This window comes from Leucopleurus acutus, assembly GCF_964270905.1.
Source record: "Leucopleurus acutus genome assembly, chromosome: 10".
NCBI classification, from domain to species: domain Eukaryota; kingdom Metazoa; phylum Chordata; class Mammalia; order Artiodactyla; family Delphinidae; genus Leucopleurus; species Leucopleurus acutus.
In genome coordinates this window covers 91,809,882-91,826,939 of record NC_139153.1, presented here as the reverse complement: position 1 = coordinate 91,826,939, position 17,058 = coordinate 91,809,882, and the positions used below count along the sequence as shown (strand labels likewise).

The window sequence follows — 17,058 nt, the reverse complement described above, 5'->3', positions numbered from 1 at the left end:
ATATGCTGTCTACAAGAAACCCACTTCAGACCTAGGGACACATACAGACTGAAAGTGAGGGGATAGAAAAAGATATTCTATGCAAATGGAAATGAAAAGAAAGTTGGAGTAACAATTCTCATATGAGTCAAAATAGACTTTAAAATAAAGACTATTACAAGACACAAAGAAGGATACTATATAATGATCAAGGGATCAATCCAAGAAGATATAACAATTGTAAATATTTATGCAACCAACATAGGAGCACCTCAATTCGTAAGGCAAATGCTAACAAACATAAAAGGGGAAATTGACAGTAACACAATAACAGCAGGGGACTTTAACACCCCACTTCCACCAATGGATAGATCAACCAAAACAAAAATAAGGAAACACAAGCTTTAAAAGATACATTAACCAAGATGGACTTAATTGGTTTTATAGGACACTCCATCCAAAAACAACAGAATACACTTTCTTCTCAAGTGTTCATGGAACATTCTCCAGGATAGATCATATCTTGGGTCACAAATCAAGCCTTGGTAAATTTAAGAAAATTGAAATTATATCGAGTATCTTTTCCAACAACAACGCTATACGACTAGATACCAATTACAGGAAAAAAATTATAAAAAATACAAACACATGGAGGCTAAATGATATGCTACTAAATAACCAAGGGATTACTGAAGAAATCAAAGAGGAAATAAAAAATACCTAGAAGCAAATGACAATGAAAATATGATAGCCCAAATCCTATGGGATGCAGCAAAACCAGTTCTAAGAGAGAAGTTTATAGCAATACAATCCTACCTCAAGAAACAAGAAAAATCTCCAACAACCTAACCTTACACCTAAAGCAATTAGAGAAAGAACAAAAAAACCCACCAAAGTTAACAGAAGGAAAGAAATCATAAAGATCAGATCAGAAATAAATGAAAAAGAAATGAAGGAAATGATAGCAAAGATGAATAAAACTAAAAGCTGGTTCTTTCAGAAGATAAACAAAATTGATATACCATTAGACAGACTCATCAAGAAAAAAAGGGAGAAGACTCAAATCAATAGAATTAGAAATGAAAAAGAAGTAACAACTGACACTGCAGAAATACAAAGGATCATGAGAGATTCCTACAAGCAACTATATGCCAATAAAATGGACAATCTGGAATTCTTAGAAAAGCACAACCTTCTGAAACCGAACCAAGAAGAAACAGAAAATATAAACAGACCAATCACAAGCACTGAAATTGGACCTGTGATTAAAAATCTTCCAACTTGGGCTTCCCTGGTGGCCCAGTGGTTGAGAGTCTGCCTGCCGATGCAGAGGACACGGGCTCGTGCCCCGGTCTGGGAAGATCCCACATGCCACGGAGCGGCTGGGCCCATGAGCCATGGCCACTGAGCCTGTGCGTCCGAAGCCTGTGCTCCGCAACGGGAGAGGCCACAACAGTGAGAGGCCCGCGTACCGCAAAAAAAAAATATTCCAACAAAAGCCCAGGACCAGATGGATTCACAGGCAATTTCTATCAAACATTTAGAGAAGAGCTAACACCTATCCTTCTCAAACTCTTCCAAAATATAGCAGAGGGAGGAACACTCCCAAACTCATTCTACGAGGCCACCATCACCCTGACACCAAAGCCAGACATGGATGTCACAAAGAAAGAAAACTACAGGCCAATATCACTGATGAACATAGATGCAAACATCCTCAACAAAATACTAGCAAACAGAATCCAACCGCATACTAAAAAGATCACACACCGTGATAAAGCGGGGTTTATCACAGGAATGCAAGGATTCTTCAATATACGCAAATCAATGAATATGATACAGCATATTAACAGACTGAAGGATAAAAACCATATGATCATCTCAATAGATGCAGAAAAAGCTTTTGACAAAATTCAACACCCATTTATGATAAAAATTCTCCAGCAAGTGGGCACAGAGGGAACCTACCTCAACATAATAGAGGCCACATATGACAAACCCACAGCCAACATCATTCTCAATGGTGAGAAACTGAAACCATTTCCACTAAGATCAGGAACAAGACAAGATTTCCACTCTAACCATTACTATTCAACACAGTTTTGGAAGTTTTAGCCACAGCAATCAGAGAAGAAAAAGAAATAAAAGGAATCCAAATCAGAAAAGAAGAAGTAAAACTGTCACTGTTTGCAGATGACATGATACCATACATAGAGAATCTATGAAACTACTAAGAACCAGAAAACTACTAGAGCTAATCAACGAATCTGGTAAAGTAGCAGGATACAAAATTAATGCACAGAAATCTCTGGCATTCCTCTACACTAATGATGAAAAATCTGAAAGAGAAATTAAGGAAACACTCCCATTTGCCACTGCAACAAAAAGAATAAAATACCTATGAATAAACCTACCTAAGGAGATAAAAGACCTGTATGCAGAAAATTATAAGACACGGATGAAAGAAATAAAACATGATACAAATAGATGGAGAGATATACCGTATTCTTGGATTGGAAGAATCAACATTGTGAAAATGGCTATACCACCCGAAGCAATCTACAGATTCAATGCAATCCCTATCAAACTACCAATGGCATTTTCCACAGAACTAGAACAAAAAAATTTCACAATTTGTATGGAAACACAAAAGACCCGAAATAGCCAAAGCAATCTTGAGAAAGAAAAATGGAGCTGGAGGAATCAGGCGCCCAGACTTCAGACTATACTACAAAGCTACAGTAATCCAGATAGTCTGGTACTGGCACAAAAACAGAAATATAGATCAATAGAACAGGATAGAAAGCCCAGAGATAAACCTACGCACATATGGTCACCTTATCTTGGATAAAGGAGGCAAGAATATACAATGGAGAAAAGACAGCCTCTTCAGTAAGTGGTGCTGGGAAAACTGGACAGCTACATGTAAAAGAATGAAATTAGAACACTCCCTAACACCATACACAAAAATAAACTCAAAATGGATATAAGACCTAAATGCAAGGCCAGACACTATCAAACTATAGGCAGAACACTCTAATAAATCACAGCAAGATGCTTTTTGACCCACCTCCTAGAGAAATGAAACAAAACCAAAAATAAACAAATGGACCTAACGAAACTTAAAAGCTTTTGCACAGCAAAGGCAACCATAAAAAAAGACGAAAAGACAACCCTCAGAATGGGAGAAAATATTTGCAAACGAAGCAACTGACAAAGGACTAATCTCCAAAATATACAAGCAGCTCAATATCAAAAAAAAAAATAACCCAATCCCAAAATGGGCAGAGACTTAAATAGACATTTCTCCAAAGATATACAGATTGTCAACAAACACATGAAAGGATGCTCAACATTACTAATCACTAGAGAAATGCAAATCAAAACTACAATGAGGTATCACCTCACACCAGTCAGAATGGCCATCATCAAAAAACCTACAAACAATAAATGTTGGAGACGGTGTGGAGAAAAGAGAACCTTCTTGCACTGCTGGTGGGAATGTAAATCTCCAGCCACTATGGAGAACAGTATGGAGGTTCCTTAAAAAACTAAAAATAGAACTACCATATGACCCCGCAATCCCACTACTGGGCATATCCCCTGAGAAAACCGTAATTCAAACAGAGTCATGTACCACAATGTTCACTGCAGCACTATTTACAATAGCCAGGACATGGAAGCAACTAAGTGTCCATTGACATATACAATGGAATATTACTCAGCCATAAAAATAAACGAAATTGAGTTATTTGGAGGTGGATGGACCTAGAGTCTGTCACACAGAGTGAAGTCAGAAAGAGAAAAACAAATATCATATGCTAACACATATATATGGAATGTTAAAAAAAAAAAAAGGGTTTTGAAGAACCTAGGGGCAGCACTGGAATAAAGAAAAAAGACACAGACGAGAGAATGGACTTGAGGACTCAGGGAAGGGTAAGGGTAAGCTGGGACAAACTGAGAGAGTGGCACGGACACGTATACACTACAAAATGTAAAATAGATAGCTAGTGGGAAGCAGCCGCATAGCACAGGGAGATCAGCTTGTTGCTTTGTGACCACCTAGAGGGGTGGGATAGGGAGGGTAGGAGGGAGATGCAAGAGGGAGTGGATATGGGGATATACGTATACGTATAGCTGATTCACTCTGTTATACAGCAGAAACTAACACACCATTGTAAAGCAATTATACTCCAATAAAGATGTTAAAAAGGGAAGATTTCATTTATAATAAACTATCACTTTATTTTGACTAAACGAAGACAGTGGATAAATTTGTTATTGTGACCATCCCTTTCACATCCAAACTGTAACCACTCACATTTAGAGAGCTAATTGTATTCAAATGAAACCATTTACAAGAACGGCCAAAGGTAAAAGATAATTTAAAATATCAATCTAATGTATTTTTATGTGAAATATTATGGAAATGGTTCCTTACCTGAACTCCTTGTAAGTGGCTCTGAGGCACTACTAGTGCCACAACGTTCTGCTGTCTTTGCCACGGGCACGCTAAATGTAAATCCAATCTGTAGAAAGAGAAGGTGTCTTTTCAGTGTCCATTTAGCTTCAAATGATTATCAAATATAAAGCTCTATTTTATGCCAAGTCAAAAAAATATACTGAATACCACATGTTCTAAGATTCACAGTTTCTCCTATTTTAAATCTCTAAAATTGGTGTGCTTATAATGAATGGTGTGTCACAGTTTAACAAGAGCATTTTAAATTTCTGAAGCATTTTTTCATTCAAAGCAATACGTAAAATAATGTGTTCCTAATGCCCAGTTCTGGATTTCTAAATGCCATTTCCTAATAAAAAGTACGAGACTTTATGGCCAACAAGTGCATTTCAGGCATGTGGCAGGGAAGTTACAAAATGATCTGGAACATCTAGTTGTGACAGAAAACAAGGACACAGTAAAAACAGAAAGTAACATGTTAAAATGATACACATGCCAAATACAGGTAGGGCAATTTGAACATTAAACTTATGTATTTTCTTACTCAAAATATTTATTCTTAATTATGAAGAAACAAATACATATTGTGGGACATAAAAACTTCCAACTTTTCTAGATTAAAGTCAATTCAAGAGACATGTTAACTAAATTCAATATGACTTAGATCAGTCCTAATTGTAAGTGGATCCAGGACCAAGAGAAACAAACAGCAATTAAAGGACAGTCTGGGGCTGATGGGTAGATCTGAACATGAACACTATTACTATTATATCATGTTACATTTCTTGGATAGGATAACTGTATTGTGGGTATACAAAGGAATATCCTTTTTCTTAGGGGATACATGGAAAGGTATTAAGGGTACGAAGATGTCTGCATCCTAACTTGCAAATGGTACATAAGAAAATGCATATGCATATATGTATATATAGTGAAAAATATATAGATGTTCATTCAAAGTTTTCTGTACATTGGAATTATTTTGGTAAGAAAAGTGGTATTTCTTACTACCAATGGCATCTTAGATTTGATTTTAAAAATACAGTATGCCTTTGAAATCAATAAATATGAAATATTCCTTGCTTGTTACTTACAGATGATGGAGGTAGTACATCTGCCTCAGTAGATTTTACAATTGGAGATGAAAATCTAAACAAGGGGCTGCCAGTGCTGTTTGGAGAGGTCATTTGTACCTAGTTTTCCAAATTATTAAAGAAACGACACAAAAATAGTTTTTTAGAAAAGAAATTGACAATAAAAAAACACACCTTAAGCAAAATTATTACAAAGAAGCCAAAAGCAATTTTTTCCCCTTTTGAATTTAAAAATCACTTTTTAACTTCTGAAAACTACTTAACAGTTAACTGCTATAAGATCTTGCTTCCTCTTGGAAGAGGAATATACATTACCTTAGAGGGAGATATTTATCTAAAGGGGAAAAATAACATCTATAAAAATATGTTCAGAAGATGTAAAAGGGAAAAAAGCATAAAAATTTCAGGAGCAGATTAAAAATGTTAATACTACTTGAGAAACAAAAACATAAATCCACTCTCACTGAAAAAAAAAAAGTATTTTAACTGGCAACATTGTTTGGAAACAAACTAATAATCAACTCTTCCTCTAATGCATTCATAAGAATTGAAGAATGCTCCCATCATGATGTACATTAAAAAAAAAAGCAAAACACTATTTCCATTTTTCTCATCTTACTGAGTTGTTAATTTCCATAGTGAAAATTAATCATTGCTTTAAACAGATTAGCTTTTTTAAAAATAAAGAATGAGAAAAAACAAAAATCACCTCTATTGGTACAATGGTCTTTTACCTGGTTTGTTAATGATTGTGAAGGAGTAGTGGGTGATGGAGAGGAAGTTGTAATCACAGAAGAACTAAAATTGAAGGTAGGCAGTGAAGAACTGGTGATGGGTAGAGAGATTTTCGGTAATACTGGGACTTCCATTTCCTAAAACACAACATGTTTTACAATGGTATATTTCACCTTTCGTGTCATACTTTTGACTCTACTTATTTTCAGGTAGAACTGATATATCAATAGTTACAGGTAAGTTTAGAATAAACAGGGATACGGTAGCACTATGCAGTGTTAATGTGAGCTCTTGAATAAAAAAAAAAACTAAACAAGATATGAATCCCAGCTGTGCCACCAGTCAGCCATGAGACTTTGTGAACCTAACTGTCCTCAGTACCAATTTCCTAACTGGTGAAAATGAGAAAAAAAAAAAACATACTATAGTTGTGGTATTAATACGAAAGAAAGTCACTTTTGGTCTTGGCATGTAAAACAAGCATTTAATAAATGTCAGCACTGTAAGTCTGGTGAACTGCCTTGGTTTTTAACTCAGTATAGCAAAGACCACCACTAGTCTCAAATGACCCAGATTAGAACAAACAAAAAGAGTTCCACTTCTGCTAATGGTGGAGGAGCTTGTGTCTGACCAATGCTCTGACAGATAAGAATTATAGACTCTGGACAATATATTAAAAACATCCATCTGAAAACACTACAAAGCAACCAAAAGCAAGCAGATACTGTAGGGAAAAAGATACTTAGAAGACGGGCTTCTTCTGAGTAAGCTTCCTGCTCTCTTTGAGTTGATGCCAGTTGGATAGTTGAAATTCAGAAAGAAAACTGCAAATCTGTTGGTTGAGGCATTCAAAGGACACACAAGGGTGATCACAGTAGGCAGAAAATAAGAGGAGATGCAGGAATGAAGAGCCACAGAAGGGGAGTCCCAAGTCTGCATATAAACTGTCTAAATCTCTGGCAAACCAAATCTCTGTAAACTACAGGTGTGTAATAAAGGCACTTGGAGAAAACAAAACTAAGAATCTGTCACCATAAAACCTGCTCTATAGGTTCTTCAGGGTGAAGGGAAATGATACCAAATGGAAATTCAGATTTCTGGAAGAAGTGCAGAATATGTGAGGTAAACATCCATTTTTCCTCTTAATCACTTAACCTAAAAGAAGACAGCTTTCAAAAGGTACAAGAGAGAAACAAAAAACAAGTAGGAAAAATAGAAAATTTTAAAAAAGGTAGACCTTAATCCAACCATACCAATAATATAAGTAAACATTCCAATTAAAAGGCAGAAAATAGATAAAAGGACAAGACTCAATTATATGCTGTCTATAAGAGACTTACGTTAAACAAAAAGGCACAGATTGAAAGTAAATGGATGGAAAAAGATACAACTTGCAGTTAGTAAGCATAAGAAGGCTAATTCCAGTAACAAAGTGGCTGGCTATATTAAACACCGGCTAAAGCAGGTTTCAAAACAAAGAATATTTCCAAAGATTTTTTTAAAGGACATTTAGTAATATTAAAAGGGGCAAATCACTGAGAAGCCACAATAGATATAAGGTGTATGCACCAATGAGGGCCTCAAAATAAGTAAGCAAAAATTGATATTATAAATGGGAAAAAGATAAATTCACCAAAGTTGACAATTTTAACTCATATCTCAACAATACAGTAAACAGACATCTCCCCACCCCACTCCCTCCAAAATTCAGCAAGAACAAAGATCTTAGAAATACTATCAGTCATCCTATCTAACTGATATCTAGAGAATACTATACCCAACAAACCGCAGAATATCCATTCGTCAAGACTCATCAAGCAGACCATGTGCTGGGCTACAAAACAAGTCTCAATACATTTCAAAACATTAAAATCACAACTAAATCCACTTCTTAATAATCCACAGATCATATAAGGAATCAAAAAGGAAACTAGGAAAAACATAAAAGCAGTACTATAAATCTCCTAGAAGAAAACATAGGAGACTTTTTTGGCAGCCTGGGGATAGGTTTCTTAGGACACAAAGAACAGTAAAAATAATGGGAAAAAATGGGTAAGTTCAGACTTCATAAAGTTAGAACATCTGCTTATCAAAGAATACTGTTAAGAAAAGGATTAGGCAAGTCAAACTGGGAGAAAATATTTGTAAGACACGTATCTGACAAAGTACTTGGGTCTAGAATTTATAGAGTTCCTACAACTTGATAGTAAGACAATCCAATTTTTAAAAGAGCAAAAGGTCTAACTGACACTTCACAAAGGAAGATATTATGGCCAATAAACACATAAAGAAGAACACATTATTAAGCAAGAGGGAAAGGCAAATTAAAATTACGAGACACCATCATACACAAAGCAGAATGGCTAAAATTTAAAGGATGACAGTCAACTACTGATAAAGAGTAGTTGATTAAGAAAAGCCCCACACTGCTGGTGGAAGTGTAAAATGTTACAATCACTTTGGGGAAAACAGTTTGTCAGTTACTTAAAAAGTTAAATACATATCATATAACCTCATAACTCCACTTCTAAGTATTTACCTTAAGAGAAAAAACTTATATCTACAAAAAGGTTCAAGGATGTTCACAGCAGCTTTATTCACAATAGTCAAGAACAAAAGAATACATACTGACTAACTATCAATATGAAGTTCTAGAACCAGCAAAACCATATATATATATATATGATGGAACAAATGAGAATAGTGACTGTCCCTGGGGCAGGAGGCAATGGGCACTGACAGGGAAGGTGTATGAGTGAACTTTCTGGAGTGATGGAAATGTTTGACAGCTTGATAGGGGTTTGGGTTACACAGGTGGAAACATTTCTCCGGACTTCCCTGGTGGTCCAGTGGTTAAGAATCCATCTTGCAATGCAGGGGATGCCAGTTTGATCCCTGGTCGGGGAAACCAAGACCCCACATGCCATGGAGCAACTAAGCCCGTGCACCACAACTACTGAGCCTGCACTCTAGAGCCCGCAAGCCACAACTACTGAGCCCGCATGCCACAACTACCGAAGCCCGCACGCCTAGAGTCCATGCTCCACAACAAGAGAAGTCACCACAATGAGAAGCCAGTGCACTGCAATGAAGAGTAGCCCCTGCTCACTGCAACTAGAGAAAGCCCGCGCAGCAACGAAGACCCAACGCAGCCAAAAATTATTTAAAAAAAAAAAAAAAAAAAGCCTGACAGCTTAACATACACACACACGTTTTTAAGGAACTGTTTCAATGGCAGATTTTTCTTGTGTTGGGTCTCCCCAAACCGCACCCCTCCAGGGGACCGCCAGGTCTCCCCCTCACCACCACACCAAAGCTTTTAATAATAAACTTCAGGTATTACGATGCTTCAGAACACATTAAGAGTACAACCCTAAAGATGTTAAAAAAAAAAAAAAAAAAGAGTACAACCCTACCTCCTCCTCTTGAGGTTCAGATGCCACAAAGCGCGTCCTCTCTCGCCTCATCTTCCCACCTGCACCACCTACTCCAGAAGACAAACCATTGGCTGCAGACACACTGAAATCTGGGTAAGAAAAGCCGCTAGGCAAAGGAAAAGAAAATTAAAACCAATGATGTATTACTCTGGTCCATAACTTGTTAACTAATTGAACACCAAAAAATTAGAACTGCTAACAACTGAGAAAATAAATGTTCAGCTGAATGTCATTTTAAAAGCTGACAGATTTGTGTGTGTGTGTGTGTGTGTGTGTGTGGTTTCTATTTTTTTAACCTTCTTAATCTTCAAAAAGGCAGATACAAATCAAATACAGACCTTACAAATAAGTATAAAGAAGCTTCACTATAAAGATGACACTACCTTTCTCGCTGTTCTCTATTTTGTCCTGGTGTCATATTTTTTTCATATCCAGTCTAGGAAAGAATAAACACAATGTATTTACACGCTTGCTTATTTAATTTTCTTAACACCACCCTTCTATCTGTGAATTTTAATATTTGGAATCAGGAATTTGATGATTTTTTAGTTAGTGAATCCTAAAATCTGCAACCTATACCCTGTCTCCTGAAAGATGACCAAGAGCTACAGTGTGATTATACACATAAACTGTCACTAAGCACAATTGTCCTTTCAACAAAACAGCAGTGTACAAATTTAATACATTTACCAACCACAAAAATACTTTTACTTATCTCTCATCATGGCCTATTAAATGTGCAATCAAATTTACAAGGATATTCCTTTTGAAATGATTCTCTGCAACTTAAGAGTTCCTCCATCTAAAGGAATCAGGGTTCCTTGGAGAAATGGCTGATTACAGGGCTGGGGCTGAAAACTCACAAGATGAGCCTGGGTTGTTTTATAGTATCAAAAAGAAACTAAGTGCTTGAAAAATGATGGGGAAATATTAAAAGGACACACAGAAGCCAGTTCAAAGGCCAAATATGGGACAATATGAGCATCAAAATAAATAATGTTACTAAAAGATTATAATCTTATGAAGAATTCACGCTGACTTAAATAGAGAAATACACACAAAAAAGAGAAAAGAAAACTTCCTACAGTAGAAAACCAACTTCATAAAGGTAGAAGAAATAGTGTAATTAGAAAACCACCATTTGGCATCTGCAAATAATAGATTCAGGCAAATATCCTCAATAATGCTAACACTGGTGGGTGAAAAAGATACTTATCCTCTCAAAGTTATCTTATTAATTACGAAAGGTAAAATAGTAACTTCACAGTGAAGAAATCCCACTGACGTATACCTTAACTAGTTATCACAGTGTCAGGAGTGGGACAAGCTGGTAGAGCGTGCCTCCTAATACGACACACTGAGAAGAGTTCAGACTCTATTCTGTGGTATTACTACCAAAAGTACCACACTGGAGTCTAATCATGAGGAGACGTTGAACACGCAGCTTACTTTACTCTTCAGAATCATCAATGTTATGAAATACCAAAAAACAAACAAATAAAAAAACCCTAAAAACCTGTTCTAGACTAAATGAGATAAAGAGATATGACAACTAAGTGCAAGACATGATCTTGCATTTTCTTTCTTTTGGGGCAACTGGCATCTAAATAAAATCTGTAAATAATAATACTGTACCGATGTCAAGTTTCTTTCTGGTTTGAGTAATTGTTCTGCAGTTATGTGTTTGTAGAAAACACAGAAAAACATGAAGGAAATGTAGTAAAATGTGGAGCTCTTAAGATTTTTCTTGCAAGTCCAAAATTATGCTCAAATCATTTTTTTAAAGTTTGATAAAGCAAATATAACAAAATGTTAAAGATTGGTGAGTCAAGTTAAAGGAAATGGGTAAATACTGTACTATTCTTTCAACTTTAGTTTGAAAATTTTAAAGAAATTGAGTTATGAAGATTGAATGAAATCAAACATAAACAAAGGAACAAATAGGAAAATGTTATGTAAATACAAAAAAATACACTTTAGTTAAATGACACAGGAAAACAGACAAACCCAGGATACGAGACACATCATATAAGACAACTGACCTGGCCTTTTCATATACCAATGTGCCTAACAATTCTACTCCAAGCTATAAGACCCAAGAGAAATGAATACCTATGTCCACAAAAAAACTTGCACACAAAAGTTCACAGCAGTATTTATTCATTACAGTTAAAAAGTGAAAACAACCCAAATGTCCCTCAACTGATGAATGGATAAACATGGTATATCCAAACAATGAAGCCATAAAAATTCAGCCATAAAAAGGACTGAAGTTCTAATATATGATGTGAACCTCAAAAACATAAGTGAAATAAGCCAAACACCAAGGACCACTTATTTTAAGATTTCATTTATATGAAATGTCCAGATAAGCAAACCTATAGAGACAGATTAGTGGTTGCCTAGGGCTTGAGGGGTAGAGGTGGAAAGTGACGACTAAGGGATGTGAGATTTGGGTGAGGGGGAGGGGATGGTGATGAAAATGTTCTAAAATTGACTGTAGTGGTAGATGAACAACTGTGAATGTACTAAAACCACTGAACTGTAAACTTTAAATAAATAGTGAACGGCAAGGTATGTGAATTATACCTCAGTAAGGAAGTTATTTAAAAACAAAAACAATGTGGTGAGCATGAAGATTTGAGGTCTAGAAAGACAAAACCAAAAGTAATATGTGAAACCTGTTTGGATTCTGGCTCAAAAGTAGCCATAGGGAATTAATTCCCTTGCAGTCCAGTGGTTAGGACTCTGCGCTTTCACTGCCTGGGCCCCGGGTTCAATCTCTGGTTGGGGAACTAAGATCCCACAAGATGCATGGTATGGCAAAAAAAAAAAAAAAAAAAAAAAAAAAAAACCCAACAGCTATAAATAACATATGAATATGAACTACATATTAGATAATATTAGGAAGGAACTGACAGTAATTTGCTTAGACATGACAACATAGGAGATCTATACCAAAGTAGTTGGGGGTGAACAGTCATGGTGTCTAAAATTTATTTTCAAATAGTTCAATAACATTAACAAAACACACAAATAAAGCTAGTGTGGCAAAATTATTTAATCTAAACAATGAATATATACTAGTGTTTACTAGTAAACACTAATTTAGGATTTGACCAAGGTGCCAACCATTTAAAGCCATACCAATTCGTAATCATCACTAATTCACAAACTTTATGCATTATCTAGTTGCTAGACTGCAGTAGTAAATTACTGGTATTTTACATTACTTATTCTTATTCATTTTAATCAATATTCAAAGACTAGTGAAAATAAACACATACTCACACTGTGCTTTTTATCTATTCTTTGATTAGTCTTCCTTAATTCACCAGATGGGGTCAGAGATGGTTTAAAATAAACAGTTCGATTTGCTGCTATGGAAACTGGCTTTGGGGTCATGAGTCTCTGAACAGGGGGGTGTTGAGAGTCCACCTTACAGACAGGCAGAAATCAAAAGACAAACTTTTATTTTCATATATCAGCAATGCATATCTAAAAATTATTTGACAACAGCTAATGTAACCCAGAGACTATGAGTACTTCCTAGAGAAATACCCAGTGGGTGCAAACAAATACTAGGAGGAAAAACTGAAAGTAAAGAACCAAGGGTGTGTGGGGGTATTTATATTATTTATGTATGTACTTATTTATTTAGACATATACCTACATATACACATATAATTTCAAAACAGTTTCACAGACTATTTTATTCTAGACTTAATGCCTTTTCACACACATGTGACACACACAAAATGGAAACTATTGCAGAGCATTTTGAATAATCTAAGCTTTTACAAGATGAATTTCAAACATATGAACTGATTCATACATAAAACTGATAAACATACATATTATTCAAACATAAAACTGATTTTGCCACATTTTCCCCAAATTACTATCTACATTCTCTTCAGCTGTATTTTTTAACTAGCTATGAAAATATCTTAATTGCTAAAAAATGAGCAAATCTCTCTCCAAGTAAATTTTCTTCCATTGTTATTTAAAAACCAAATCAAAACTCATACAATTTAAGTCTAATTAGTAAAGCATTGTGAAGAATTCCAAATCTTAAGATGAACTGACTTCATTCTCTAAGTACACAAGTGTTTTGTCAACATTCTTTTGGTACACTGAAACACAGTAAAAATCCTGTTGGCGTAAGACGACTATAAAGCCAAGAGCTTCTACTCTGTCCAAAGACTAATACTATGAATACAGTCCTTTCACCCAGCAGCAGCTGTGAACAACACTGGTTTCCAGGGCAAAGCCTCTGTATAGTTACTAGCTCTTCCCTAAATCCTCATCACAAATGTGCTGATCCTATAATTCAATGAACAAGTCTGTTTTGTAGACTGTTCTGATTACAACCGTAAAACCTGAACTACAATACTGTATTCTGGTCTTTATACTTCGTAGCACCCATTACCAAAATTTTACTGATACTATACTCAACCATTAATAAAATTTTTATTGTTGAGAACTTCTCTTATGACACAATTTTTTAATTTTACGTCTTTTTAAGCTATCTGATATAAGTGAGTCTGAGAAAAGCAGTTAATGGCTTAAATTAATCCCATCACAGCAGCCAATAATGAATTCTCTCTTGCCTTATTACAAATGTCTGGTTACTACGGAAAACTGAGAAGCAATGCTATCCCAAGAAAAAACTCAATTAAGCTTTCAGAATTTCAGTAACAATAATTATAATTTACCAATATCTTGAATATAGTTACCACAATTAATTCAGAGATTTATGATAATTTTAATCAATTACTGCTGGGGGAACTTGGTATCATAATAACTGCTTTCACAAGTAATGATCTGGGAATCTGCTTCCCCTGAAGGATATTTAACTAGCCACAAATATAACTGACAAAAAATATACCTCTTTAACTCTAACTATCAAGCTTTTTTTTCCCCACAGTAACCTCCAAAGCTAATTTTAACCAAATAGAATACACTAAAAAAGGTTATCAATGTATAATCTATATTATATTTTTTATTAGCTCTGCTATCTTGGAACAGTACATTGGCTGACTGATGGAAGATATGCCAACTAGAAATCCCATCACACATAACAAATTTGACATAATGTTTGTTTATGAGGAAAATTTACAAAGATAACTATGTTCAATGAGGGCTTTAGTTCACTGAACTTCTAATTAATAAAAACGTCAAACTCCGTTCACTCCTACTTTCATTTATCAAAAGGTAAGAGTCACTCATAAAGGCTGACAGGAATATATAAAATAGATAACTAATAAGAACCTACTGTATAGCACAGGGAACTCTACTCTATACTCTGTAATGGCCTATGTGGGAAAAGAATCTAAAAAATGAGTGGACATATGTATAACTGATTCACTTTGCTATACACCTGAAACTAACGAAACATTGTAAATCACCTATACCCCTCCCCCCAAATTTTTTAAAATGTTAAAAAAAAAAAAAAGACTGCCAGGATACTGAAGATGGAAATGCCAAATAACCAAGAAATATTCACTGAGCATCTACTACATATATAGCATGTGGTAAGGCCCTCACAAGAGGCTACAATGTCCAAGTAAAAAAATCTATTTTTTCAAACATGTTCCCTAATGACTACCATTTAAAGTCAATTTGTATATTTCCCAACTTAAAAATAAATACAGGGCCTCCCTGGTGGCGCAGTGGTTGAGAGTCCGCTTGCCGATGCAGGGGACACGGGTTCATGCCCCGGTCCGGGAAGATCCCACGTGCCGCGGAGCAGCTAGGCCAAAGTTATAGTATCACCTGGATCAATTTATCCCTGATATTTAAATCAAAGAGCCATGGCCGCTGAGCCTGCGCGTCCGGAGCCTGTGCTCCGCAACGGGAGAGGCCACAACAGTGAGAGGCCAGCGTAACGCAAAATAAATAAATAAATACAACAAAACTGCCAATACCTTAAATAAATGCTAAAGAAGTCTTACCTTTTCCCTTCTGGTCTGAAAATTTGTGGTGGTATCTATCCCACTCCTATCAAGAGGCTGAAAAAATAAAACACTATTAGAATAGATGGGAAACTTTGAAAAAATATGACTCTCATCACCAATATATAAAAATATTATCTCCTAAAAAGATTTAAAAGTCAACTTACGGAATTCAGAGGAGAAGAAAAAACAGATGGAATTCTTTTTGCATCCTGTTAATGTTGAAATAACAAAATTAAGATTTTTTCACTAAACTCAAATTCTGTTACACTCCTGAATTTGTGATTTAAAAAATTTACCACTAGAGGGCTTGACATCTTCTCTAAAGACTGCAATATCCTCCGAGCTGTTGAACTAGTCACACCATAGGATTGTGCGTTCAGTTGCTTAGCTTTCATCTGTCTTCTGACTGGTGCCTATAATGTAAACCTTGAGTTATTTGTTGGAACCGTAAACTCTAAAGCACATATTTCAGGCAATGAAAATATTTACAAAATAGAATGAAAGTGAGAAGTGAAATAGGATTAACTGTTAACAGCAACTTATCTCTGGGTGGTATCATTAAGCTCATGTTCAACGTTTTTTCTTTATGCCTTTATTGAAAATTCAATTCTCTGAGAAATTACTTTTACAATCAGATAAAAATGATAAAACAGCACATGCTACTCTAAAGACCAGTCAGCTATGTTAAATGTGAAAAATGAGACAACTGGTAAAAAGTTATAGTATCACCTGGATCAATTTATCCCTGATATTTAAATCAAAAAACACTAATGAGAACTGCATTAGTATTAATTATTTTTGGTATTAAATAACTTCTAACTATAGTAACATCCAAGATAGCTAAACAAGACTGTAAACTTTTATTGAAATGGAAATTAAAAATTTTAAACTGACTTGTTTCTCAAATTTTAATATAAGAAAAATTTTAAATACTCGGGCTATTTCTTAATAAATGACTTTTAAACGTTCTTAAAATTGGAGTTAAGGAAAAATCCTTATAAAGAATAAACATGTACCCTTTCACACACAAGCAATGTTTACAAATTCTAACAGAAACACTTCCTTTTGTCATGAACGCATTATAACATTCCAATAGCCAAGTGACTACCACAAAACATCCAAGTGACTACCACAAATATAGTCTGGAAATGCTTAATATAAAAAAAAATATGCTCACAATCAAAATATAACTCAGTTTCTATAAATAGCTCATAATATCTGAAAACGTGAATCAAAATAACTACTTTAAATAAGTTTCTCTGATACCAATATTCATTTTATTTTCAGAGTAGCTGCAATATTCTACGTTAGTTTTATGAAGAACTTGGTGCACTGTTTAGGACTGCTGTTCAGGCCAGAGGCTTTGGCAAACATTAGGTAACATTAAA

The 17,058-nt window shown here is 35.2% G+C and overlaps 1 protein-coding gene across 1 annotated transcript in view; it reads right to left on the bottom strand.

Annotated features, from left to right (window-relative positions):
- NUP153 (nucleoporin 153) overlaps window positions 1-17,058 on the bottom strand; it is a 76,640-nt gene that overhangs the window by 23,536 nt on the left and 36,046 nt on the right. Inside the window, exons 6-14 of the mRNA XM_082848799.1 lie at window positions 15,967-16,083; window positions 15,835-15,879; window positions 15,668-15,724; window positions 13,002-13,148; window positions 10,094-10,146; window positions 9,690-9,816; window positions 6,273-6,410; window positions 5,539-5,637; window positions 4,424-4,511 (exon numbers count right to left, since the gene is read on the bottom strand). Coding sequence (XP_082704925.1) covers window positions 4,424-4,511; window positions 5,539-5,637; window positions 6,273-6,410; window positions 9,690-9,816; window positions 10,094-10,146; window positions 13,002-13,148; window positions 15,668-15,724; window positions 15,835-15,879; window positions 15,967-16,083 — 871 coding nt within the window. The remainder of the gene's footprint in view (window positions 1-4,423; window positions 4,512-5,538; window positions 5,638-6,272; window positions 6,411-9,689; window positions 9,817-10,093; window positions 10,147-13,001; window positions 13,149-15,667; window positions 15,725-15,834; window positions 15,880-15,966; window positions 16,084-17,058) is intronic.